A 27,188-nucleotide genomic window follows, 5' to 3' on the forward strand; every position below is an offset into this window, starting at 1 on the left:
CAGTGTTATCTTTGTTTTCTAACCCCCAAACCTCAGCGGCATGTAATAAAATAGTAGTTACATGTACATGTACGAAACCTGTATAGCTTTCGGTTGTCGTTATATCTAGGTTTTTTTTAGGCAAATTTGTGCTTGTCGAGATAGACATGGGGAACCCCTTTTTTTTCGAAGGAAAAATACTGACCATTTTCATGTTCTAGCATGTCGGGTTTTTGGTGATAGTCATTAGGCAATCATTTTGGAAATACTGAATTGCCTTCCTTCTCGTGAAAAAAAAGAAGAGGTAGTCGGATATCATATTGTAACCAATAATAAATAAAAACTTTCATGAAGAATTTTGAACCAGGGACCTTAAATGTAATGTTTTCTTATTGTCTTCTTTAAATTGTTTTCTCAAGCGATTGTGAGACGGACAGTCTAACCCAATTCGAACACTTTATATTACACACTCCTGCTCGTTCTCTCTGATTGTGTCTCTTTTTTCATGACACTACGTCTTCGATTAAATCACACCCACACCAAATTCCAGTGGCAGTTTTAATTCTATTGTGATAATAATTGTTATTTTCAATAGATATTATGAAGTTTTAAAATACAGACAAAGATTTAAATAGTTTTAGAATGAATATACACATAACAATAAGAAATAAGACCAGGAAATATTCCAAATCTCCGAGTTGGCGGGCAAAGGTTTAATTTTCAGCATTTTTCACATTTTATTTTTATTTATCCAAACGATAATACTTGACTTTGTGAAACTTTTACTGTAATTTTGAATATACCTTTGTCATAATCCGCTTGTCTTGTAAATTAAGGAAGCTCAAACAGCATTGTCCATTGTTACAGTATTTGAGGGGTTTGTGGTTAATTAAGGGGGATAATTATTTTATCCTGTTGTCAATTGACGTCTAATGCTACAATTGACGATTGTGCTGGTCGGTAATTAAGACTTTCCTTGTAATTACACCGGTAATTATTTTACACATAGTTTATCTGCGTGGACTCGTAAATTAAGGTACTGTAGAATTTACTAGGAGGTTGTTTATCGTCCTTTACAATCTTTTCGGGAATCGCACGGACGGCTATAGCTAGATAACTGAAGATTGACTGGAATTGATGGAATTCATCAGATTCAAATCGATTTTGACTGCGACTTAGTTGATATTAGGCCCTTTTGAATTTCCATGTATTCATGTATTGCAATGTAGATCAAAGAGGTACCATAAACTACCGCTAAGTAACTTGCATTATTCTACCTAAACCACACTATGATTAAACTTTTGCTAATAGCTAGGATTTTCATTGTAAATCCTTGCTGTAATATAGTTCATTTTGATATATAGTTCATTTGTTCAAACAGGATGTCAGCAAAGTTTGATTAGTGTAATAAAAAACTTCTTAATACTGACGATGAACGAAACATTGACTTGGCACTCTCAAAGTATGGAGTTCAAAAATCTAATTGCATATAAAAAAAAAAACAAAAATCAACAGCCGAATAGCAAGATTTCGATGTTTAAGAAGACATGGGCAATGTATCAACACCAATAAAAATACGTTCCTTAATTCAATTGTTTTGGCATTCATGTCTGATTTCAAGTATGATTAACGGTAATCTATCTAGAGAAATAATTTGGAACAATTCCTCGATCCATCAATCATTAGCTGTAACTGACAGTATGTAATCAACAGCGCATAACAATCAACATCGTCGAAGAATCGCACATCATCGTAAAAGCAACAATCTAGAGTTATCGGTCCTGTTATCTCCCGCCACCAAGGGAGAGCACTCGCCTGACTAATGAGATAATTGGAAAGTTATCAAGAAAAGAAGCAGTTTATCTATTGTGTGAAGATCATTTACATGCACGTAAGTAATAGTTTATTTATACAGATTGTGTTTGTCTGTGTCGGTTTCACTAACAGAAGGCTTAAAATACCCCTTTCGCCAAGAGAGTAGTTGCTGAACTAACATCGTCCTATTCATGAGGTAAGAAGGATTTTTTATTATTGCCGTCTTTTTTGTTTACTTTTCATTGCTTATTTTTATTATTTGATGTTCTTCGTGTACTTTCTCTTATTGTCCAATACTCATTATTTCTCTCTTTTTTCACCATAAATACCGGCAATAGTACATTTGTACTAAATACTGTATGTTGCATTTTCAATGCATGAACATTCAGATGTTGGTGGTAGAAACAAAAGTTCCCAAATGCGTAAAATATCGATAATAGTTTGCGATGTACATTTTCCACTGCTGAAAATTATTTTGTACAACGAGTTTTAATTTTGAACTTGATACCTTATTTGATTCGTAATACTATATAGCTGGTATAATAAATCGAAGTAGTCACAATTAGTTAATATAATGGATCTGTCGGCCATGGGTAAAAATCACTGTTCTCCTACAACTGTGCTTGAATGAATGGCGTGTGCAATTGCAATACATGTGCACTAAATTGTATCGTAAAGCGATTAGGCCAAGAAAAATATGTAATTCTGTTTAATGTTACATTTTGTGAAAGATAGGTTAGGTGGGTAAAATCAGTTTAATATATATATATATACATGTGCACTAAATTGTATCGTAAAGCGATTAGGCCAAGAAAAATATGTAATTCTGTTTAATGTTACATTTTGTGAAAGATAGGTTAGGTGGGTAAAATCAGTTTAATATATATATATATATATATATATATATTGTTAATTTTTTTTATATGGACACTTATTTCTTGACTTTAAAAGTGCTCAACTAGATCATGAAAAAAAAAATACAAATAAAATGTTCTAGGGTAGGTAGGGCATTCTAACCTTCAACAGGCAAGTTGTTTTTCTAAGGACGTTGTATATACATATAAATGACCGTTTGCATTTTATACACCCTGATCATGTTTTTTTCTTCCCATGAACAGGATTTTTGTCTTCTACTTTTAATTGAATTACAAATTGAAATTGCCACTGTGTGTGAAGACAGATGGCCATGATCATTTTATTTCAATGACAATGGATGGTTGAAACTGTTGTGATCTAATTACATCTGTACATTTACTCACTGTAGGTTTCCAAATTTGATGTTTCCCGGTAATACAAGCGGATTTAATTTGCAAATGGAAAAAAAAAATCAAGCACAATGTTATCCCGTATGCCCTTGTTCTGTAGAAAATTCAATATTGTTACTGATTTAGACTATTATTGAAACAAAAATCTCTGGAATGTCAGAGAAAAATGTCGTTTATTCAATCGATAGATAAATGAAGTTTAGATAAATATCCAATTCCAATCAAACTGTAAAATGTTATTGATTTTTTTCATATTCAATGTCTTTTAAACACCTGTCCATTATATTCAGTGTTACAAATGTTTCAGAATTATTCTCTGGTTTGATTGTGCGATAGGATTGTTTTACTCAATTGACGAGGTGACACTTTGTATGTCTGGTTTTACGCAACAATGACGAAATTATTTGTTTTCAGAATGTGCGCACTGGCCCATGTTGTAATGTAAACATTGGGGAAAAAATTACTTTAAACATGAGATTTTTTAAATTATACATGTGACACGCGCCTTGCGTTGAGTAGAGAAGAGACGTAATTTGTAAATGTGACAATTTTGAGTAGAGAAGAGACGTAATTGGTAAATGTGACAATTTTCTTGATAAGGAAGGAATTGGAATTTTATGTTATAATGGATCAATAATTCGATAATTGTTATTGTGATGATTATGTGTGTTTGACATGATTTTTTATACAGATACATTGTCATCAAGGTACGTGTTTTTTGTTTTGTTTTTTTCATTTTCACTTTTATAGATCGTCATATTTACAGTATTTGCTAGAGTTTTTTGTGGGATTGCTAAGTAGTCGACGTTAATTAATATTTTTGTTTCTTTTCAAACATGTAAACAGTCAGGTGTTTATTTTTATACACGATTAATTCATTATATAACAAACATAAGCTGGCATAAATACTCCATCAACCTCGCAGTAACGACAGATCTCGACATTCCAGTTGAGGAAAATCGACAATTGTTTTAAAAAATGCTAAATATCTGATATTATTGGAGTCATAGATGTTGAAGGTTACATGTAACCTATTCCTTACTTACATGTACCCGAACAATCAATAGGTGAGATGACACAATACATGTACATGTACTTGCTACTTTATTTATTTTTTGGTTCTGTATTTTGGAAGAACAATTCGTGTCTTTAACAAGACATTTTATTGTTTTTTGATAGCCAGGACATTATTTCCCATTGTATGGTTTCATCAGCTATGAATCCACAATTCCTTCCTACTCAAAATTATTCCCTTAATTGTTTCTGGTTTCAGAGTATTTCGAAAATAAATTCAGATTATTTTTTTGAGGGGGTGAGGGTGCGGTGGGGGGGGGATATTAGGATATAAATAAATCCTGCGGATGGTTACGGGTAAAGATGTAAATAGGTGGTTATATTGAATTAAGTTGAATTGAGATACAAGTTTTTTTTTCTCAAAAAAGGGGGGGGGGGTTTGGGCCATCGTGTTATTGTTTTTTTTTTCCAGATTTAAAGACCTATTTTGTGGACATTGAATTACATTATAATTGGAATGGTAATTGGAAAAAATGTGTATATATTTAAGATGTAATCTTTATTGTTATTAAATGTGAAAGAATGTCGATATCGTCTTCAAATTAAGTATAATAAAACATAAGTAGTTCTTTGCCATAATATTTTAAGTGTAGGCGTTCCTTTATATAGTATGTTCTTAACCTTCAAATGGTACTTAATATATATTTATGTCCAGTTTACTGTTATATATGCAAATTGTTCTAATTTATATCTGGTATGTTAGGTCCAACAAATATTCATATATACGAATTGAGGATTCTGTCAATAAAGAATGATTTGGAGGGGGTACTGCGGGTGAAGGAACTGAACACGGGTCTTATTTCCCCACTCCTGTGCAGGACCGGATCCAGATATTTATAAAAGGAGGGTGCAAGCTTAGGTTCCCGAGAAAAGGGGGAATGCTAGGACATTATTTCTCATTTTTGTCAATTTTACACATGAAAGTTACAATTTTTCCAATAAAAAGGGGGGGCAACTACATGTACTCCCCTCAGGATCTGCTGTTGTGCAACCGTGCTATCTTTTGCTAAACCGGCACTGTATATATCGGCATAGTATAATTGTGCTTTATACAAACTCGTATTGATAAATTGGTTTGCATTGTATTGCATATTTATTATTTATTGAGTATCAAGACTTCAAACGTTTTATGGTTACAGTGCAACTGCATCTTAGAATTTTAAATATTTAGATATGAATTTATTGCAGTATATAGTCTTACATGCATTGAATTAAAATACTTGGAAACTGCTATAGTAGCGAAACAATTACAGTTTAAAATTGAATATTAAAATATCGCCATGAAACTCAACGGAACTGAAACAAGAACAACACATTCGTACGCGATCTTTACGGTGAACGGTCAGGTTATCGACAGAGAAGATCATTATCTAATATAATGTCCTGTTGTGATGTAAGATTACATCTTCAGTTTAGTAATTAAAATACCTCAGCGGGATCAGTATTAACCCAATTCCATGAAAGATCGAATTTGTGAATAATTGGTGTAAAATCCAATTAAAACAATTTAGCGATTATTTGCGAATTTCAGACTCAAAGGATCTATTGACTTAAGGTACATCTTTAGTATTAACGCTAATCTGTTTATTTTAGGCTATTATCTTAAGACCCCATAAAACTCAAAGGATCTATTGACTTACATACACGTTCCATACATGTAAACGACATCATTCTTTCTCTTGGGATTGGGATAAGATGATAGACAAATCAAATACATGATACCTTGCATTCAAGCAAGATCAAAAGAAAATATATTTTTAATGAACTTAACTTGCATTCATCTGCGCCATAATAAAGGGTGGTGCCTTAATTTTAATACAAAAGTGCGTTTCGTGTAATGTACATGCTGCATTCATAGCTTTACAATTGACAAGCACCTTAATTGCAGTAAAGGAACAAAATTAGCCATATTTGTGTATTGAGAAGTCTTGTTTTTCAATTCACCGCCTTTATCTAATTTGCAGATTTAAAGATTTTTGTCTAGACCTTCAAAAATGGCCGTAATTTGATAGCGTTTATCTTGTCATCTGGACTCTCGCGAGATCTAAACGCGATGTTATCAAATTTAGTCGAGTCAACAAAACCTTGCACTTTTACGGATAGTATCCCAACGCACATGAAATACGAGGAGTGGCTAAATATATGATTCAGTTCCGAGTATACATGGAACTACAGGGTTCTGTAGTTACCAGTGACGTTGCTCTTAGATAGTACATGTACGAATCCGGAGTACTAATCAAATGGACCGCCTTTGTAACATTTGAAAGGTCTTACACATAGTACATGTAGATGTGATAGATGCAGAGCAAATGCAAGACGATTAGAGATTTATATTCCAGATAATCCATATATAATATGCGTTGAAGTTGGAACAAGGTGGTATCATCATGGATTTATTGCTATTTGTTCAGTTAAATTTTTGATATTGGTAGTTGACAGTTCTCTCATGTGTTTATGCATGTGTCGTATCTAGAGCTCGGGGTATCGCGAGGGACATCCGTTTCTAGGAACTTGAGGGTTTTGAGAGCCAAAAGAGGTATACCTTTCGTGAAGCTTCTTTGGATTACAGTAGAGAGTCAACAGACTTCACGTGGTACCGAGGTAGATATGTTCCGGCGAGTTGATAACATTTGCGTTGTGAACTAGTAGAAACAATATTTTTTTTACATTTCATATACTCAAATCGACTAAAAATTTAGATACCCTACATTATGTGTAAAATCTTAACACCCGTGCATAAAAAAAACTACAATTATATAGGAAAAAAAACTTTCATGGAGTTAAATAACGTCGAGTCATATCCAAATCAGATTTCTCGCCAATTATCAATATTTTCTTTCAATACAATCCGTTTGTGAGAGGGAAACGTTGTGTTGATAAAGTTTTTATTAGGAAATAAAGTAGATCTTTTGTAGAGTGTGAGAGGATAATAAGCCGTATTCAAATCAGTTTTATTGAAAAATAGTGAACCAATTAATTTACAAATAAAATACGAAGTGATATTTATTTCGGTTTCAATTATCACTCCACTTAAGAAACATGTGCACTAAGACCTGTAAGAATTTAAACGTTTCACAGGAGATTGTATTATGCATACGCAATACTCTTTTAAGGATTTCCTAACATTTTTAACGAATAAGAATTGAAATTTTACTTGTAAAGTTTTGAAGCACCAATAATGTCATTTGTGCAGGGACGGCAGTAGAAATGTTTTTTTTTGTTTTTTGTTTTTTTTTTGTTCAGAATTTATTTAGTAATAACTGTACTTGATAAAGATACTAGCTAACTAATATTTCTATTGAAATTTTAAAGTTTTTAAAATGCATTGTCAACGAAAGATAATGTATTGTTGGGACTATCATGCTTTGGTCTTTAGTCCTGTCCTATAACAAAGGTCATTCACAAGTAGTCGTTGTACTTACACAATTTTAATGGACTCTATGATTATTTCATGCACACAATGTGTTTGTTTTTTTTGGTTTGTTTTTTTTTTTTGTTTTTTGTTTTTTTTAAAGTTCAATAAAGTTGTGTCCTGTATGTAGGGACAACCATTCTTTGATTCCTCAGTTAGAAAAAAATGACAATTTAACATATAGATGTGTTGTGTATATTTTTCCTCGTATATGTGTGTCCATTATGTTCGTCCGCCCCGCTTAAGTTCATAGTTTAAAAAAACGTCAGTAACAGATTTTTTTTCTTTACTATGTGTCTGTCAGCCTGTTTTAACTGAATGTGCATGTTGAGGTTGAATTATAACTATATTCCACGAAGATGGATTGGGACACATAATGATGATCTTATCACAAATATGTCTGGAAATTCCAGAAAAAAGAGGGGAACAAACACCGGCCCCTATTTTCACAAAAAAAATGTGGAAAAGTGTGCATTTTATTAATTTGTATTATTTAATACAATGTTCATAACGAATCTGCTTAATTACTTCTTTGACTAAATTAAATTGCATTCTTAGTATTTACATTCATAATGTTCAGGTGCCTTTTGGACCCGGCTATACAAATTACCGTTTTAACTGATTCTCCTTCCTCATTCTTAGGAGGAATTGTCAGTAATAAAATAGAAAATATGTTTAAATGAATTGTGCTTGTTTACTGAGACGTTTAATCAAACAAATTTTATTTCATGGACCTATTTTACCAAGGATATTAGTAAATACTTGTTGACATGATCCGAGTTTCAAGATTTTCATGAATTTTAAATAAGCTCTGGAATGGAATTAGACTTGACCATTGGAGAAAACAAACAATATTGGAGATAAAAGATTTAGCATGTATATATATTGATGGCTTATTATTCGAGGAGCGTATTTCATTTCATAAACAGGACCACCTATTTGGGGGTAAGAACAGCCATTAATTTACTTCCTCAGTGTGAGGCACTGGGACTTGCAATTACTCTCCACCTTTCAATATTTTTTTTCTTGTCTTTATCAGATCCGAACAAGTTCCTCAATTGAGTTGTCTGTAATTACAACCAACGAAAAAATGGTGAAGCATTTTACAATGCTTCCAGCATTGCGAACAAAGAGGAACTCGGTGTTTTCATACTTTATAATGTAACGTCCGTTCGAGCTCAAGTTCACATTTATAAAGAGCGAGCAAATTTATTTTCTTTCGTCTCACGAATCTGCTTTAAGTTTGTATAAGAATTTAGGTTAATGTTGAAACTACACGTCCGATGAATATGAATAGAGTCGCATAACTATGATCTAGGAGGGAACTAGAGATTTTGAAAAGGACTTAGAAAAAAGGGGGTTACAGGCTATTTTTACACAAAATTAACAATTTCTTTTTTAAAAGGTGGGGTTCAACTCCTAGGACCATCTGCAGCATGGAACCGCCATTGTATCGGCTCTAATAACCCAACAAAAATAAGCTTGACAAATATATATGAGCCATGTACCTACAGTCTTTTCATGGCAAATGAACCTGCTTAGAAAGCCACTTTATGACCGAAATACACAAAAATGACAATTTTCTTAAGAATTTTGTTTTATTTTATGGTCTGCTTATTTTAAAACAAGGTGGATCATTTGTAGCTACAAATCACACGCCGTTTACAAGTTCAGCGATTTGTAAAATATAACTTTTATGACTTAAGTTTACACTTCAATAAATAACTTTTTTTATAATGAAGTATAAAAACTAAGAAATGTGTTAGTTATAGATGGTCATAGTTTAGTGGTTCATATTTCATTTCCATATAAACTGAAGTTTACGTGAACTGTGAAACATTTCATGTATGGGGACCTATATTTCTTAAAAGACGGTATGTTTGATATTTGTGTATTTCTTGTTTATATAGATCAGATTCCAATTTACCGCGTGCGAATATATAATTTCTCATGTTATCTGGTTACCACTTAGAGTAAATTCCTTGCATGACAATGCGTGTACGCTGTATGATTATTTGTTTATGTGTTTGTTCGTTTGTATGTTTTTGCGGCCAATGGTACACGGACAAAAAAAATAGCCCAGAATACCAAAGAATACCTCAAAATATACATTAAACCTTCATATTCACTAAAATATGAATTTATTTGATGTGAGATTATGTTTTTATTCCGCTTTTTGTGATATTTTTTGCCAAAACACCGGACTTCATCAAGATATCCAGTTTTGTATGATTATTATGGCAAGCGGTTGTGGCATTTAAAAAATCGAAAATTTTGTTTATATAATAGTTCAGATGATTTACTCACAAATAGAGACATTTCTACTGTAAAATAAACGCAGGACTGAAGATTAAATAAAGATGAAATATTCGACAAAATTTCACCGGTTTTTCATAGTTTTCTTTAAAAAAAAATTCCATTCAAATAGTATCACGTCTCACCGATAATTACCATGACTATCCTGTAATGTTTTGTGGTATTCTGGGGGTACCTTTTACCACTATGGTGTACATTTCAGTTTCCAATGTACCATTTTCAAAAGGGACAATTAAAAGAAACATTTATAAAAAATATTTTTTTAAAGACATATTTTTGCAATCCTGTTCAAAAATTTATTTATACAAGATTATAAACATTTTTATTTATCAAAACATTTTGTCGCATTCCGGTTCGAAGTCCATCCCAAATTTTAGAAAAAAAATGATGGATGCGTCAGTACGATGAAGTAATTCATGCATGTACATGTGGGATAAATATATATATCTATATATATATAGATTAGCAATATGAGATTACCTTACTACGTTACTTATAAATACGAACTGGATATGTACTAGTTCTTAAGAGGTCAGCAATATTTAACATTATATATTTTATGCAGAGTCAACAGGGACACGTTTGTCGATGAATAATTCAAATACTAGTACTTCTTCTTCATGCATCACTATAGGAAAATTGTAATGTTTAGACAAAACGCAAAAAGACGATTTCACCTGTATTGGCTGTCCACATTTTAAGTAGCTGTCTTCGTAAGAGTAATCAAGGGAAACAAGGTTATAGTGGTAATCAAAAGAATGTATTCCATGGACAAAGACCAGACATGGAAAACAGACATATACAACAAAGAACATGAAGTAACTAAAATCATACATACAAAGTAACAAAAGGAATTGAGCAACTACAAAATCGAAAAAAATGGGATGCACCCCCAAAAATGGCTTCATATTTTTTATTTTTGTAATTAAGTTGTTTTATGGGTCTATGTTATGAAATGTGTAATTATTCATTCAAATCTGCCTGCTCTTAGGAGATCATTAACATTGAAATCCAATAGATTATAATATATTGTATTTGAGGGTCATTTACAGAGTGATCTCCCTTATTTTTGAAATCTACAGTGCATTCTGTATTATTTTTATCTCCTAAGAACACGGGTTATATGAAAAACTGAATGTTAATTTATGCTCACTATGGCAATTCAAACAAAATATCAAAAATAAAAATGTTTATTCACCCATGAATCAGATTTTGCATGATTGTTAGCTAGAGTGCTACTTAATATTCCGTCTTTTTGGGAGACGTTCAAGACGAATGAAACACCGTGTTAGATTTTGAAATGATACACTAAGCGAGATTAGCAGTTTGGATCCCAATTACATTTCTAAAATATTTCTACCTTCGTACAAACGGTATGAACAGGAAATTTGATGAATCTTGCATGATTAAAGAAGCACAGATAATGTATGCATCTTTCTCAAATTTTGCAATTTTATGTATAAACATGTCACATTTAATGCATTTAAACTGCAGTCTATAGATATCATCGTGTTTAGAGAATGGCATGTATCACGCAAAGTCATAAATATTTTCATCTTTATTGAGGGCTTCGTGTCATATTTATAACATTAATTATGACAATCTTCATATATACACAATAAATTTGCATGTAATAATAAATATTTAAGGTTTTATTTCGTCTGATGAAGTATTACCAAAGCTCCACCTGAACAGCAAACAAAGGGATGTGAATAGACTGTAATTCATATACGCATTATATGCTTGCATTTTCCCAAGTTTAGACCGGAATTCGAAATCGTAGATATAGTGCACTCAAATTCCCGCCTTTCGTGGACTGTGTTGTTAGCCCTGTTTTTGTATTACTACAGAATAAATCGTGCTGTAATCGAATCTTATTGTTTCGAGAACCCTGTTCTATAAAGCATATTAGCACCCATGTGAAATCTTCCTTTTATTCTTCCTGTAGTCAAGCATTCAATCAAATCGACGTTTAAACGAACTGACAAGTGGTAAGCAGAGAACAGAGACGGATTCAGAGGGGAGGATTGTCCATCCAATAATTGGAAAAAAATATGTACTTTTCCTGAATGTTATTATTTGTCACAATGTTTATCCCCATGACTTTGCTGGACGATGGATTATGCCCCCCCCCCCGAAATCATTGGGTCCAACCTGTGTGAAAATGGATAAACCAGTGTGTTGAACGGACTTGTAAGGTTACGTTAAACCGAAGGTTATAACAAGGGTGAACTCATTAATTAAAGTTGAGATTTTCTGTACAGACAATACCAGTTACTCAAAACACCAGTGATACATTGCACGGTGGATTGGATATGAAATTACCATTTTTCTTTTAAACTACAATATTAAATTTCTTGTACCGATACATTCTGCAGTGTCATCTCACTAGGTCATTGTAGTATTTATTGATATCTTTCCATAAATCTCCAATTCTTCGTTGTTAAACAAGGATGTTAACGCCCACATCACATCCCATTACACTATACAAATACAGTAGTTTTAAAGATTAAACAAACATACCATCAATCATTTCAGTTCTGCACCTTATATAATTGAAAAGAATAAAAATCTGTAAAATGATATCTTATTGTGGTATTAGAGCTTGGTATGCAACCGCACATGGACAGCGGTTACGATATTCCGTATACGAATTACACGATTTGGTTTGGACTGTGATGTAAGGCATGGGTTACAAGAACGTCAAAGGTGTTTGTCTCCAGTCGGGTGCGTTCGGTATTTTGCATGAAACTAACAAAATCCTATCGAAAGTCTTTTAACATAGAATTATCCATATTTTTTTAGGAAGAATGGGTTGTCAGTTCCGACACAGGAATTTATAAATGAGGATTGAAGTTATGATTTGTTCATTTTTTTTGTGCACAAAATTAACAAAAAAAAAATTCAGAAAAAGGAAGAGGTGTTCAAAAACCCCGAGAAACCACCCCTTTCTGAATCCATCACTTACATGAAGTACAGTAACTCTATATATAGGTACATTGTAGTGTATAACAAAACAAACGATGCGATTAAAGTATAGTAAACATATTCGATCGTTTTAAACATTAAGATATTAACCTATATGTAAAAACCAATCTTAAAGGCGATTACAGTTATTTTAAACACATACATATCCTCCAGTGTACATTGTGTAACTGCCCGGACCTTTATAACATGGACGTTGCAGGAAGACAATGTAACGTATGTAAATCTATAACTTTATTGTCATCAATGAAATGTTTCGTGTAATTTGATTCGTCATTTTTGAAGCGATACATTTGTTTTCTGTAGAAATATTACAATACGACACGAAGAAGCATTCATTTAGACTTGACAAAATATTCTTAAATAGTGTTTACATATGTAAATCATTTATATTCAGGAAAAAATTAAATATGAATAATAGCTGTATACATATAATATATATATATATATACTTTTAACCACACAGGTATACATATATGTAGTTGACTTGAAAAATTGCAAAAACTGTTTTCATAGGTTTAAAAACAATAATTACATTTTTTATGAATGTAATAATGAAAGCAAGTATAATTTTTAAAAATCTTTAAATCCTTGAAAAGCCATACTCCTTCCATATATGACGTAATACTAAAAGCATGATACTGCCAATGATTTTGCTTACATGTATTTTATTAATATAGTTTATTATTAAGTATGAGTGTTTTTAAGAATCAGGCAGAATGGGAAAAATCAGAAACATGCATGTCAAAACCCTCTGGCAATGAAATATCACTCAAGAATGCTTTCTCTTTGAAAAGACCATTATTTGATCTCTGAATTATTGAATTTGCTCAAAAAGTTTTCAATAGAATCTTAGAAAAATGAGTATTTTTGATAGAGGTCTCTGCCCTTGAAATGTTCTTATTTAGTGCATTTCAATGAAATTGTAACTCAATGGTGCAGCATGATATGGAAAATCTTGTCTTTTTTCCTTGATTTTGATGGTACAAATAGTCAAATTAAACTATCAAAATGATTTTTTTCATACCATATATTCCCATTGCCTGATTATTACAGGGACTGACAATTAGACCTCAACATATCATTTTGAAACGTTTTCATGTTAGTCCTTAACATATAAATGTATGAAAAAAAATAGAATAATATTGTTTCCAGGCGTTTTCAATTATGAAACACATATGTTGCAATTTGGCCGGTGTTATGGGGATACTTCTACTGTGAAACCTATTTCGACCACACCCTGTGTAAACCATACATCTTCCAAAGTCCACACATATACGTTTCAATATGTTGTGAACCTGTTTCAGGGCCGGAGCCGGACACTTTGAAAATGAGGAGTGCCAGCCGTGATTCCTCTGAAAAAAGGGGTGCTAGGACATTATTTGCCATTTTTTGTCAACTGTACACCCCCTCTGGACCCGCCACTATGAACCAAGTACTTAAGGAGGTCGACCTAGGGTAAGGGACACAACTCTTGCATATTATTGCAACGTTTGTGTTCAGCATTTTGCATCAATCTCATGTAAGCATCTAAGTAACTTGGACTGATTTCATTCTGTTTCAAATGAAAGCTTGATAGGCTTTGGAGAAATTGAATATTATACAAATATATCATTGATTTCAAAAATTATGTTCTTTACCCTAGGTCTACCTCCTTAATCCAAAAGAAGTTTGGGCTAGGCAGGTTTTACTGTATCTGAAAAATGATGTAGTTTTATTTTATTCATACAATTTGAAAGTGGTTTGGGTGCAAACGTAACAATATCACATGCACCCCACTGTAAGTTTGCTTGAAACCTCGCCAATATTTTTATCAAGTACATGTAATTGTAAAGAATGTTTCAGATATTTAAGACGTACTGTCAAAGTACATGTAACATGCATTCACGCCATACCAATGCTGTTCATTTACATGGCCGAGAACGACCCATCCTGTTGAAATAATCACCATAGTTATGCATTCGTTAGATTTACCGGTTCTGTGTTTCCACTTGTTTATATCACCGACTTTAACGTTCTGTGTGTGCATGACATGAGGAGCAAAGAAAGCCATTTGTATAGACAAAAAACTATCCCTTAGATCTACAAACATTTTATCTTGCTTCAAATATAATGCATCGTTTAGTATCATCAATCTTTCAGTTTCACTCCACTTTTTATAACTAATGATTGTAACATATGCTGCTATTAACGACGTTTTTTTCTAGAATTACAAGGGCGATACTTTTGTTTGAAAGACATTTTTTATCATGTTTTGTCAAAGGTATTTGCATGAATGCAATGATAGTAACTGATTTTTTGAACGCACCCATTCTTATAAACACTCTCGCCATCCATCTCGTGCCATCTAGCATTTTAACACGATAGAGATATAACGATAGTTAAAATATCTATTCACAAGTGTTTTTGTAAACCTTAAAGTTTCACTCAAACAAACATCGAGGTACTAAGTCCCAGCTGTGTTCATTTTAGTCTGTGACATTATTGAGAACATGATATCATGGAGTCTTAGAAGTTTGTTTCCGGATACCGTCTTGTCTTATATTTTGATCAAGAATATATTTCTAATTCGAACTATGAAATAAACGGAAGACCTGTCTTACTATCTCTATACATCAATCTAAATGTATTTTAACCTTGGTAAACTTTACACCTCTTGAAACCGGACATATTTAAATGTCAATAAGGTGTACGGTTAAGCTCGGTTTTACTGTATTAAATCAATAAACCACTCTTAACCAGATGGTAGTCGTGACATGTTATTTTTCTATATACAAATCTGCAACTAACTGCTTTAAATAGTTTGCATCTTTTGGCACTGTCAATAATTCAGATTTTTTATCCGTCTTGTAACAAATGGTTATAAAGAAACCGTACATATGTTTTACATCTTTTTTTTGTCTATTAGGGACATTTTTCTGGCAACACATAAAAAGTCAAGCTCGTATTTTGTAGCTTGTTTGATGTTAAGATAATAAGCTGTTTCTAATGTGTTATGTAGTGTTGTACATCAACAAAATTAGATTATGAAAATAACAAGAGTTTAATTAATTTGTCTTATATCTTATGGCGTAGCTGCATAGTTTCTTACTCGACAAAGGTAGCATCGAAATGAATTATTAGTTACAGTGAAATTTGCCGTAACCGAATTCTGTGAAATCCGAAACCCTGTATTAACCACACATTTTTTAAAGTCCTTCTATATCAGTTCAACTGTATTTTTTTATCCTTGTTAACAGGAAATCCATTTTAACTGAACCAAAATAAAAGTGTAAAAGGTATTCGGTTTATACAGGTTTTATTGTATATAGCAGTACCATTAATAATTAAATTAACGGTAATTGGAATGTTCGTTTGTCTGTCTGTCTGTATATATGTTGTTCAAATTGCACTCTATGAAATAAAAGATATCTGTCATGTTCTTTCAAATTGTTTACTAGAATATAAAGGAATAATAATAATACATCGCTCTGGCTTTTGATATTTAATATTCAAGTAAACAAAAATTGTTTCCGAGTTGTATTGAATGTATTTCAGCAATACAACATCCGTAATATTGTTTTGACTAACCACAATCACATTAGAATCTTAACCGATTCTAACATGGACCAGTACTTATATGTATATGAATGTGATTGACTACATTTTGTTCTGGGGTGGGATTAAAGCAGTTCGACGCCCCGCTTCCATGCACGTCTAAAACCGTATGACTAAATATAAACAGTGACAAATAGGTAGTTGGCGTTGCTTCAGTTTGAAATCAAATTCAGCTATATGGCATACCTTATGGCTGTGATAAATTATTGCAGAGAAAAATGTAGCGAAAAAGTTGTGGACGGACGAAAGGACGCAATGTTCACTATAAACCCCAACTGAGCGGAGGTATAAGACTGTTTAACATCGTTTAACTATAACATATGACTTATATCAAGCTATAAAAAATAACATTCCTTTGACATAACAAACGCTTGTACCACCTGATCTAATAAATTGTTCTGTCGATCACTGACGTTTTTCTGGCAATTTCATGAAAAAAATGTTTTGCTTGTATACATAATTAATTTTTATTGAGTGTTTTATGTCTTGAAAGATAATAGAGTGCACTTACTGCAATATGTGATGATGCGCATGAGTTGAATTTAATAAGAGGGTGCACTAGTGTGATTAATTAGCTGGTACGATGGTGGCTTTTTTGTACGTTGCAATGTTGCGTCAGTAATTTGCAATCATGTTTTTTAATTAGGTGATTTTTAACGCCATTGATTTGCGCACTGTTTTTTAAGAATTTCTAGATTTTTTTAACAGAACCCCTTTGTCGTAATAGTGGGCTACGGCATGAAATAATTGTATAAGTTCTAAGTTTCATCTGCTTTTATTTGTATGTACGACACTTTGAATGGAATGTATGAGTGTTTGTCTGTCCTTCCTCACTTCCTCCCGTCCGTATGTACTTCCCTCCTTCCGTTACACAGAGGGTTACCCACCTTTTATCTGTTACTTCTACATGTACACCACAGACTGGGATTTAATGAAAATTTCACATATTTATTACATTAACATTGTGCACTTTCTATCTTAGATTTTGACCAAAATCAATGTTGAGGTCAGAAGATGTATATTATCAAATGGGGAGTGTGGGGGTATCAAGTTAGTGAGTATTGTTCACGGTTGATCTAATTTTGATGTATTTTGCTTTATTTATTATATTTTTTGTTTGTTTTGCCCTTTGCCATTCTCATTGATTAACATACAAATATGCCACTGAATATTTAATTAGCCTCAATTTTTGCCAGAATTCTAGACCTGAATTCAATAGAGAGTTAAGTTGCAAAAAAATCATAATTGGCAAACATTATCAAAAACAAAATAAACACTTCAATTTACGCTTCAACATAAATATTTAAAAACAATATCGATTTCAAACCCAATTAATGAAACAGATTCTTTAAATAGACACTTTCGTTTGTATATGCAAACGAAGTCTATGCACGTGCATCCACGTGCATCTCTTCATCATCATCTGTAAAGAGAATTGTTTTCTAATGAATTGTGTCACTTGTATGATTATGTCAGATGTTTTCGTCTATCATAAACATGTGCATTTGTACGTGCACAGAGAAGAAACGTTGCCAACAGTATTAGATCCTCTCCATGTACATGTGTATAGCTTTATATTATGTAAACTTCTCAAATGTTATGTCATAGGTCTTTATGACCTTCAATTCACCTAACGAACTATTTCTGTCCGACTTGCAATAGTCTGTTTCTTGTGCTACAAAAACTTCTAGTTTAACATTCTGTGGCACATATATTTTATGCATTTCATGACGAGAACGATTGACCAATCGAACAGACCTTGATTTGTGTAAGTCCGACACGCTAAACCGGATCTTTATTGTGTTAGCTCATATTATCAACAACCTACAACCAATCGTTACTCTATCCACTATATACCACGTGCAACGCAGAGAAGCAGTGCTTTAAAGATTTTTGGTGTGCCTAAGTCGGGGATCGAAACCACGAGCTCATGCACTCGAGCCAAGCATACTCAACGCACGAGACCACCGAGATGGTTAAATCATGTTATCTTAGACAAGAATAATAGCCACTTTATTGAGAAGTACGAAATTGGTAAACATTGTTAACCGAATAACTGACTAAAACAAAATAGTACCATTGGACTTTCGTTGACCTTACAAATTGAATCTTGTCATTTTTGTCAGCGGAAATGTTTCAATTTACTTTTATCGCTGTTATTGATTGGAGATGTTTCATTTCAGCTCAAGCAAGCTAATATGTAGGTTTAATTTTCAATGACATTGTTCTGAAGTAATTGATTTCATCATTTATATTATAAATTAACTATTATTTTTTTCCCTTTTTTCCGGGCACCGATCACGAACTTGTCTACTGAGTCATCACATGCAATCATCGCGGTATTTGTGATAAAACATTCATGACCAAAATTTTGCATAATTTTTAAAGAATTTGTAGATTTATTTACTCCGTTTTTTTTTTAAAATAAATCACGATTTTTTCCCCATAGACTGCATTGGTTGATGTTTCCATAGACTTAACCACGTATTTATGCTTGCAGATTATTTGTATAGTGATCAACAGTAACAGTACTTTGCAAAGGATCGGCTCTTCTTATAAATGTTCTTGAATTTCAAACTTGTCTATAATATTTTAGTTTTTACGATTTGTGTTTGCCAAGAACGCATTCTTTCGCTTTGTTATCCATCCCATATATCTGAAAGTGATTAAGAAACAACCATGTTATAAATCATTACTGCACTTATAGTCACTGTGCCAGTACATATACATGTATATTTTACCTGTACAGTACATGTATACATGTACATAGCAGTACTTACTGTACGTTCTATTCGTATCACTTGTGTATTGTACATGTATTTCGTTCTTGTACATTGCTCATATGTACATGTACATCTCACTACTTGCACCTTGTATCTGTACATTAATTTCATGTATACATGTACTTTGTATACCAAATTATATGTAGTCGAGGATTTCATCAAGAGAGAGAGAGAGAGAGAGAGAGAGAGAGAGAGCCTACATGATTTCAGGTTGACAGGAAGTGAATATGCAATACCAAGGGTAACACAAAGCAAGGATCTTTTTTTTTAGTTTCGAATTTTTAATTGATAATTTAAACATCATTTCTAAAAAAGTCAATTTATTCAACTCCGTGCCTCATATTAACTTTATATGTTTAATGATAAATTTCTTCCTCGATATCCGTTTTGTTCTCTATGAACATTATCTGTTCACAATCACAAAGGGGGGATTCTGGCAGATTATAATTTGCCTTGTCATTGATCGACAATGAGATATAGCGAATGTAGCTTTTATGTTTGTCCTATGGAACTGTACCAAAAATCTGATAGTGCTATTATTTCTCTTTGTGGCGCTAAACATGTAGCAGCATTATCATTGTATTGTTCTAGATGTATGTGGTATGATTTTAAGTCTAGTAGTTAATTTGGAATGCTAAATGTAATATATATGTGGGTCGTGTTCAGTAGATATAAAAGTAAATTATTTTGAGAAGTTTTCGATTCTCAAAGAAAACCTACTAACATCAGATGGTGGTACCTATAATATAACTGGAAAGTTTATACGATGTATGTGCCAATTAGGATAAGGGTGTCGGAACCACATATATTTTTACATTGTCTTGGTTGGGATGTATCCATCATTTTTGTCTTGTATTTCATCTTACATGACATTTATCACAGGGTCTTATGCTAATGCCATTTTCTTTTCGATCATTTTTAGGTTCATCGAATTAGTTGCAGCTATGACGTAATACACGCGCTATCGACTGCTTATTGAAAAGAACGTCTGCTGAAGCAAATGGATAAACTTCAAACGCACTTAAGACTTTGGAGAAATAATTGGCATTTGTTCTTTGAGGATTTGTTTAGTGTAGTGCAAAGAGTATAATTAACAAGTTGTGCTTCGCTACGAGATAAAAAATTATTAATCAGAATTCTTTCTTCGTATTCTTCGCATTTTGACAAAAGTGATCTTTTTTTCGTCATGGTAGATTTTGAAAATCTTGACAGAGAAACTTTAAACGACACATTTCGTCTGTTAGATGATTTTAACGAGGATGGATTTAATTGGCGTGACATGAGAATATTTTCACAACCGGCAGATGAGTACATAGAAAATTTCTTCAGTAGGAAAAAATCCAAAAGCAGGACAGAGAAATTACTTTCATCGTTGGAACCGTCGCTTGCTTCGACCATCAAGACGGCTTTAGATGCAGAGGATGACGTCGAAAATGACGTTTTCTCGTTCACCAAGAATAGATTTCGCCGCTCTGAATCATCGTATTCTACTACATCAGGATATGAAACTTCTAGTTCAAATGAGACAATATCTGAAGGAATAAATAGCAGACGCCGTGACTCAGAACGTTCTAATACGCCTTCTAACTCGATATTTTCTAGTCGTTGTTCTACGCCGTCAAAAAGTAAATACTCACCTAGTTCGTCAGCTTCTACGCCGTTAAGAAACTTCAGCAAACCACCATCACGGGCTAGGACTTATTCAAATTCCAGACACGATTCAGACTTATCTAAGAAGTTCGAAAACAAATTCATGAAAAATGAAAGACATTCTATGCCTCATGAAATTTACTCTGAGCGTCAGTTCACGCCGAGTGATCAGGAAGAACGTCCGCATTCCGTTCCTGTAAATAGTGCCAAAAATAATGACAGTGAATTTAGTGATGACGACAGTATGAGATTTTTTCCTGGTGCCAGTATGAATAGTTCGAGAGACTCCCTGTGTTCTGAACCTTTAGACCGCTTCATGTCTAGACTATCTAGTTTTTCATCCGGTTCCTCTCGGTCGTCTTCCATTTTTCAAGATGGTCGTACCTCTAGTCCCAAATCTACATGCACCAACCCTAGCAATTATAGTTATTCGAATTCCGAAAGAGACTCTAAGACAGACACTAACAATTTACCCGATGTGTTGAAAGGTGATCCGAATGGACCTAAAATTCGACAGATTCCAATTGCAATGCCGGACAAAGGTCCTGGAACATGGTCGGAGCGACAAGGGAGAATAGAGGATGCTCTGAAATGGCTTCGAACAGAACTGGTAAGAAAAGTTTTATATACATCCTGTATTCTCTTATAAAATCAGAGAAAACAAACTTCTAAATAAATGTCAGTTTGAAAACTGTATATGTGGTTATATAAGCCGATATTCTCTGCGGCTTTTTGCTGTGGTAAATTAAAAAAAAATGGCTGTTCAATTGAATGTCTTCAAGAACCTAATAAAACTGCTTTCAGGCATGTGTACATTTAAATTCATGATTATTTATTATAAAAACACAAGAATATCCTACGCGTACAATGAAAAAAAAGACACGCCTAGTTCTTGTAACAACATAATATACATTGTACTTTTGTGAACTCACGGACGCATTATCTTCGGTGATCGTGTCACGAAAGATATTTTGCCTATATAGTGCTCTTGAGAGCCCATATCAGATGCCCTCTGTAAAGAAAACTATCAGATAACACTTTAACAGATAGAACAGTAGTTTATATAATTAAGTGTTTCTCAAACAAAGACAGTACATAGTCGCTTCTTAAAGATATCTGTCTGATTGTGCGATAACTATTGAACAGCATGTGTTTGTATGTATATATGTACTGATGGTGCATTTACACGAAAGTTTCACGATTGCCACAATGTAAATCATTTGCATCAAGATTATAAGAACCCTGCTACTGTAAAGTACTTTCGATTATCATTTGCGGTATCGCCGCTGTGCAAGCAGTCACTGTACCTCAAGAAAAATCTATGTACGGGATCTCTTTGTATACTGACTGACGGACTTGGGTTCACCCTGGTCTCACTCGTGTTTTCTGGCTATTTCAACCGAACTGGTTTACCCGAGAAAAAAAGACGGAACTTCGAACTTTCCCATAGTCTCCTGTGGTTTTCAATTTAGGTAAACAATTACAATTTCTTTGACTTCAGAAAACTTTGTACCGCAGTGTAGTCAAATTTTGTATTCAGTAACATCAAAACGACCCGTACTAAAGTATTATTTACTGTTTCTGACATAGATTGATAGAAACTCTGGCTCTCTACGGATAGTACATAATTAATAGGATGACGTTCAGATCATTAGCGCGACGTTGCCATCAGTCGTAATTAAAGATCAGACTGATAATGTGAAAAAGACGATTGTTTCGGAATTTAAATGCATGTATCTGTCGTTAAGGCATAAGCTTCTCATAAGTAGACTTACGGTGGTTTTAATACGGTTGGCGTGTACTTGATATAGGACTTACCAATATAAACACAAATCATGATTTTTCTAGCCTGGTTAAAAATTAAAATGCATGTTCATTGATAAGTTGTCTGCTTAAATACGAGCATCTTTTAAAATAGTAATTAAGGGAACCATGGTTATAGCGGTAATCAAAGGAATGTAATCCAGGGACAAAGACCAGACATGGACATACACAACAAAGAACATAAAGTAACTAAAATCATACATACAAAGTAACAAAAGCAAATGAGCATCTCGGACTCCACTAAAAACTGGGAGCATGGACCAGGTGCACCGGTAGGGTAAGCGTCCTCTGCTTTTCTAGAAACACCCGCCGAGTTGCCCATAAAAAGTCAAGTCCGGGGTAGACAAACGGGGAAAAGAAAGCTATGACCCATTGAATAAATCAGTTTTCATGGTGCAGATGGATACAGAATGCAGATGGTGCAGAAATTGTTTTGATTTGTTATACATTCCAGGGGCGGATACAGGATTTCAGGGTGTGTGTGTGGGGGGGGGGGTGTAAATAGAATTAAAGAAAATTTTTGGGGTAAAATTTGTGAAAAAATCAAGATTTTATGCAAAAAAAAAGTTTGTTTTCAATTCTAGGGGGCTTACGCCCGGAACGCCCGTCCTTGGATCCGCGCCTGCCTTCGGTAAAATTTGTTCTGCATCAAAATAGGTTGAGAACTGTATAGTTCACCAGTGTACTAGTTACTTAATAAGCCAATTCAAGGTTTAATTCATGTACTATGTACTCTAATGGAGAAAGATACTTAGACGCAATAACGGATTTCCTTTCAACATTTCATCTCACGTCACGTTATAATGGCTTAAATGCCATATACCCTTCAAACAGAACAAGTATTTTAAGTTCATTGCTATAAGCCCGTGCGGTCAGAGACTGATGGATTAGACACTTAAATCGGTCGACTCTTCGGTATCGGTCATGGAACAATTTTCCATCCATCATGTTAAGTTTTTCTCCATCAATCATTTACTTACCGCATATTATAATATTCCCTGACATTTGTAGGTTGGCCTCCGTGCTCAGGACAAGGTGTTACTGTCTCAGCTAAAACAATGTCATGACACCATAGAAGATTTGAAGAAACAGAGATCAGAGAAATCTCAAAGTGATGAAGACGACGAAGAAGGTCACTGGGAGGATTGGGAAATAGCCGGTACAATAATAGAATATCTGTTTGATATATTATTTAGGATATTCTTCCACAAATCTAAATATTAACAAAAAAGTACCGATTTGCGAAGCATCAGTAAACATTAGATAATTTAATGACACCAGATCTAAGTACACGGCCCAAGCCCATTTTTTTGAAGGGTGAAAACAGGAAACAGAAACGATGTATGTATATGAAGACTTCCTAATGAAATACAATTTCATATATAAAACTTAAGTCAAGGAAAACAAGACGGCATACCAAAAAGAAAAAGAAAACAAACAAACAAACAAACAACCAAAAAAAAAAAAAAAATAAAGAACTTTCAATATAGGAACGTTCACCAAAATCTGGTAGTGACATCAGGTGTCATGCCCGCCATCGAATAGAACCTTTTATCACATTTTACTACAAACGAGATCTACATGGATGTACCAAACCCAGATGTGCTCAATGATATATCCACGGTTATGGAATGTCACATGACGCATGTTGCAGAACAAAATCGTTCTTTTTGATCAGTTTGGTATCTATAATGTTCAGAAGACTGTATAATGAAACATACCCAATAATTTGCCTAAAGTATGCAGTATGTGTCTCCTTGTCTTCTGACCATAATTTGTGGTTTGTTAAACTCGAATTTGTGTTTATATGTGTATCGATATTCAAAAATGGAGGAAGTAAAGACAAACCATAAATAATGTAAATATTGTATTTTTTCAGAATTCGAGAAGCGTTACGCTGAGAACCCTGAACTTGCTGAAGATCTATTCAATAAGAAGGCAAAAAAGTCGCAACCAAAGCAGGACGTTGAGGCGGCACTATAAATTCAGCTTCATTTACGCATGCCTTTCAAAACACAATTTCCTGATTTTGAAACTGGGTCAAATGACGATCGAGATTTATTGATGACCACGTGATGGATATCGGTGAATGTGTGTACTCTTGTGAAGGTGTGCCCTATTCTTGCAATGTTTAAAGGCTTAACTGTATAAGCCATATATTGAGTACATTGAAGTTTCACCATTGGAAAGATGTGCCTCATTTGTCAAGGTTCCTGTAATAAACCATTGACTTGGTACATGTACATTATTCTGATTCTGATATTTTCGACAGTCGAAACTACTTAACCTTTCTAGATGCATGAAATAAAAATCTCTGATGCAGTAGACCGAAGAATCTTTGGGCATTTTTTCTGTCTTATCTGGTTCTGATGTTACAACTTGACTGCTTGAATTCATTACCATTATGACCTTTTCTTTGTGCCTCCATTGGTTCAAAAAACATTTTGCATTTTTTTCTTTTTAATAAGTTGTACTATGTAACCACAGTTTTCGCACCACCTTTTGCCGAGCGTTCATTTTCCACCAATCAATATACTATTACAAAGCATTTCTTTTTTCTACATCAAGAGTTTTTTTTTTCATTACAACGGAAATGGTCAAGTAGTTCTGATTGACAGTTTAATTATATTCAGTCCAGGAGAAAGTTATATGATGACTGAATCGTTCGGGTTAGATTGATATTTTTAGTTGATTGGCAAAAAGGTGCCAATTTTTTCAGGTATCCTATATTGAAGTGCAATACTGCATTGTGTGCATGGCTGCTTGTGAAGATTTTTTTGTGAGGTTTTATAATATATAAGGTGTGAAATTGAGATGGTATTTTAAGCTTTTGAAGATGCTGTAATTTGTGGAATATTTGTATTGTTCATTTATTAATCCCTTTAAAAACAAGCGTATAAAATACGTTCTTTTATGCGCGAGGCCTTTCCATTGAATGTACACCATATAAGTGGAGGCTGTTATATATCATTAATGATGTAGCTATGTCATATGTAATTTGTAACAGTAATTCTCCAGAAAAGAGTTCCAAAAAGTGTAAAAAAGTTCCAAAAAGTGCCAAAAATAAAAGTATGAACAATCAAAAATTAGTAACATTATATAAAGATGTATTTGTATTTCATAGGATTGCTATGGAGCTATATGGTCATTCTAAACATTATTTTGAATTTTCGTCTTTTTCTGTTGTTTTCACACAATTATACAATCAACATTGTTTTGGGTAATGGGAATATCTTCCCGATCAAATATTTCGACTCTTATTTTAAGTTCATTGATTTAATTTATGCACATTGCCCCCGAACCGCGTCTGACTTTTAAAACTTATTCTAAACGCTAAATACAGCCCTCTCCTCTCAAAAATTACAAGAATCTTGCAATGACAGAAAGAAAGTGAATAATTTTACACGGCGTTATCCGAAGTTGTCAAACGACGTTTCATTTAAATAATATCCGATTTTTTTAAAGACTAGTGTGCAGCGGTTAGTTAGAGAGGAAACGAAGATCTGCCGTTGCCTGGACCTCGTATTTCATCAGACAGTCCCTTCTATGTTAGAAGAAAATGTCGAAATTCAGAGTGAAACAAGATGTTCTTAGATTACACCAACTGCACACTCCCGTTGAAACATTTCTGCAACCATCCCTAACAGTGCTTCTGTATATTTTACTGAAAATTGTAAGCTGGTGGTGCTATAAGCATATAAAGTTACACCAGATTTAAAACTATTGTCATTCTATTTTCGTCAGTTTTATTGAGATCAACTTGCTTCAATATCTCCTTTGATTGAAAATTGAAATTTAAATTACCATACAATTTGCTACATGAAAACTGTGAATCGTGAATGCTTGTTAGAAGTTTTTCAGAAGATTGTTATTTTTCAAAATGCTTAAATTATTAAATGCTCGAATTACCATTGTTTGTTATGATCTTTCTGATTATATAGCTACATGTTCTCAAAGACGCCTTGCCATGTGTGCATTCAATGTTTGAAAAAGATACTGAAATGAAAGAAGATGGGCACCGGTCATATTTCCCCCGTTAAGTTGTGATATTTTCTTTTACATTTGTAAAGCAACATCAGTATAGATTGATAGAATGATTGTCTTTATTTCATCCATTTGACGAAGGTTTGCTTGACAAATAGTTGCATAAGATATTACGGAATTATGCGACGATAGTCTTCATTCACGTACATACGTACGCTTTGAATTGTAAAAAATAAATCTCTAACAATATCATCTAAAAAGAGAAAAATGCAGAAACATATTATATGATGTCAATTTTAGCGGTCAAACATGTACCACCATCCATAATATTGTGTACTGTACAACGTAATCGATTTGTCGTGCCACATGTCCCAGAAGACAACGTAATTATTAAAAACGAAATCACAACTGTTTAGCCCTGGAATGAATCCAAGACTGAGAGACCATATCCCACTCTTAACTGGTACACTTGATTAGCCCGATAACGGCACATGGCTTTCAAGT

The 27,188-nt window shown here is 33.4% G+C and overlaps 1 protein-coding gene across 5 annotated transcripts; it reads left to right on the top strand.

Annotated features, from left to right (window-relative positions):
- Positions 1–1,808: 1,808 nt before the first annotated feature.
- Positions 1,809–26,611, top strand: LOC148598484 (uncharacterized). Of its 5 annotated transcripts, none has more exons than XM_088561650.1 (4): positions 1,809–1,870; positions 20,149–21,486; positions 23,712–23,859; positions 24,580–26,611. In XM_088561650.1, exons 2-4 carry the CDS (start codon positions 20,413–20,415, stop codon positions 24,681–24,683), a joined length of 1,326 nt encoding a protein of 441 aa, XP_088417776.1. In that variant the 5' UTR covers positions 1,809–1,870; positions 20,149–20,412; the 3' UTR covers positions 24,684–26,611. The 5 variants fall into 5 exon arrangements, with proteins under 5 accessions (XP_088417776.1, XP_088417774.1, XP_088417777.1 ...); XM_088561648.1 differs by having other exon boundaries at positions 1,836–1,990; XM_088561651.1 differs by lacking the exon at positions 1,809–1,870 and adding an exon at positions 19,765–19,826.
- The last annotated feature ends 577 nt before the right edge of the window (positions 26,612–27,188 follow it).

The sequence above is a fragment of the Perna viridis genome, chromosome 14 (assembly GCF_037379345.1).
Source record: "Perna viridis isolate PV_CMFRI_1.1 ecotype Kerala chromosome 14, ASM3737934v1, whole genome shotgun sequence".
NCBI classification, from domain to species: domain Eukaryota; kingdom Metazoa; phylum Mollusca; class Bivalvia; order Mytilida; family Mytilidae; genus Perna; species Perna viridis.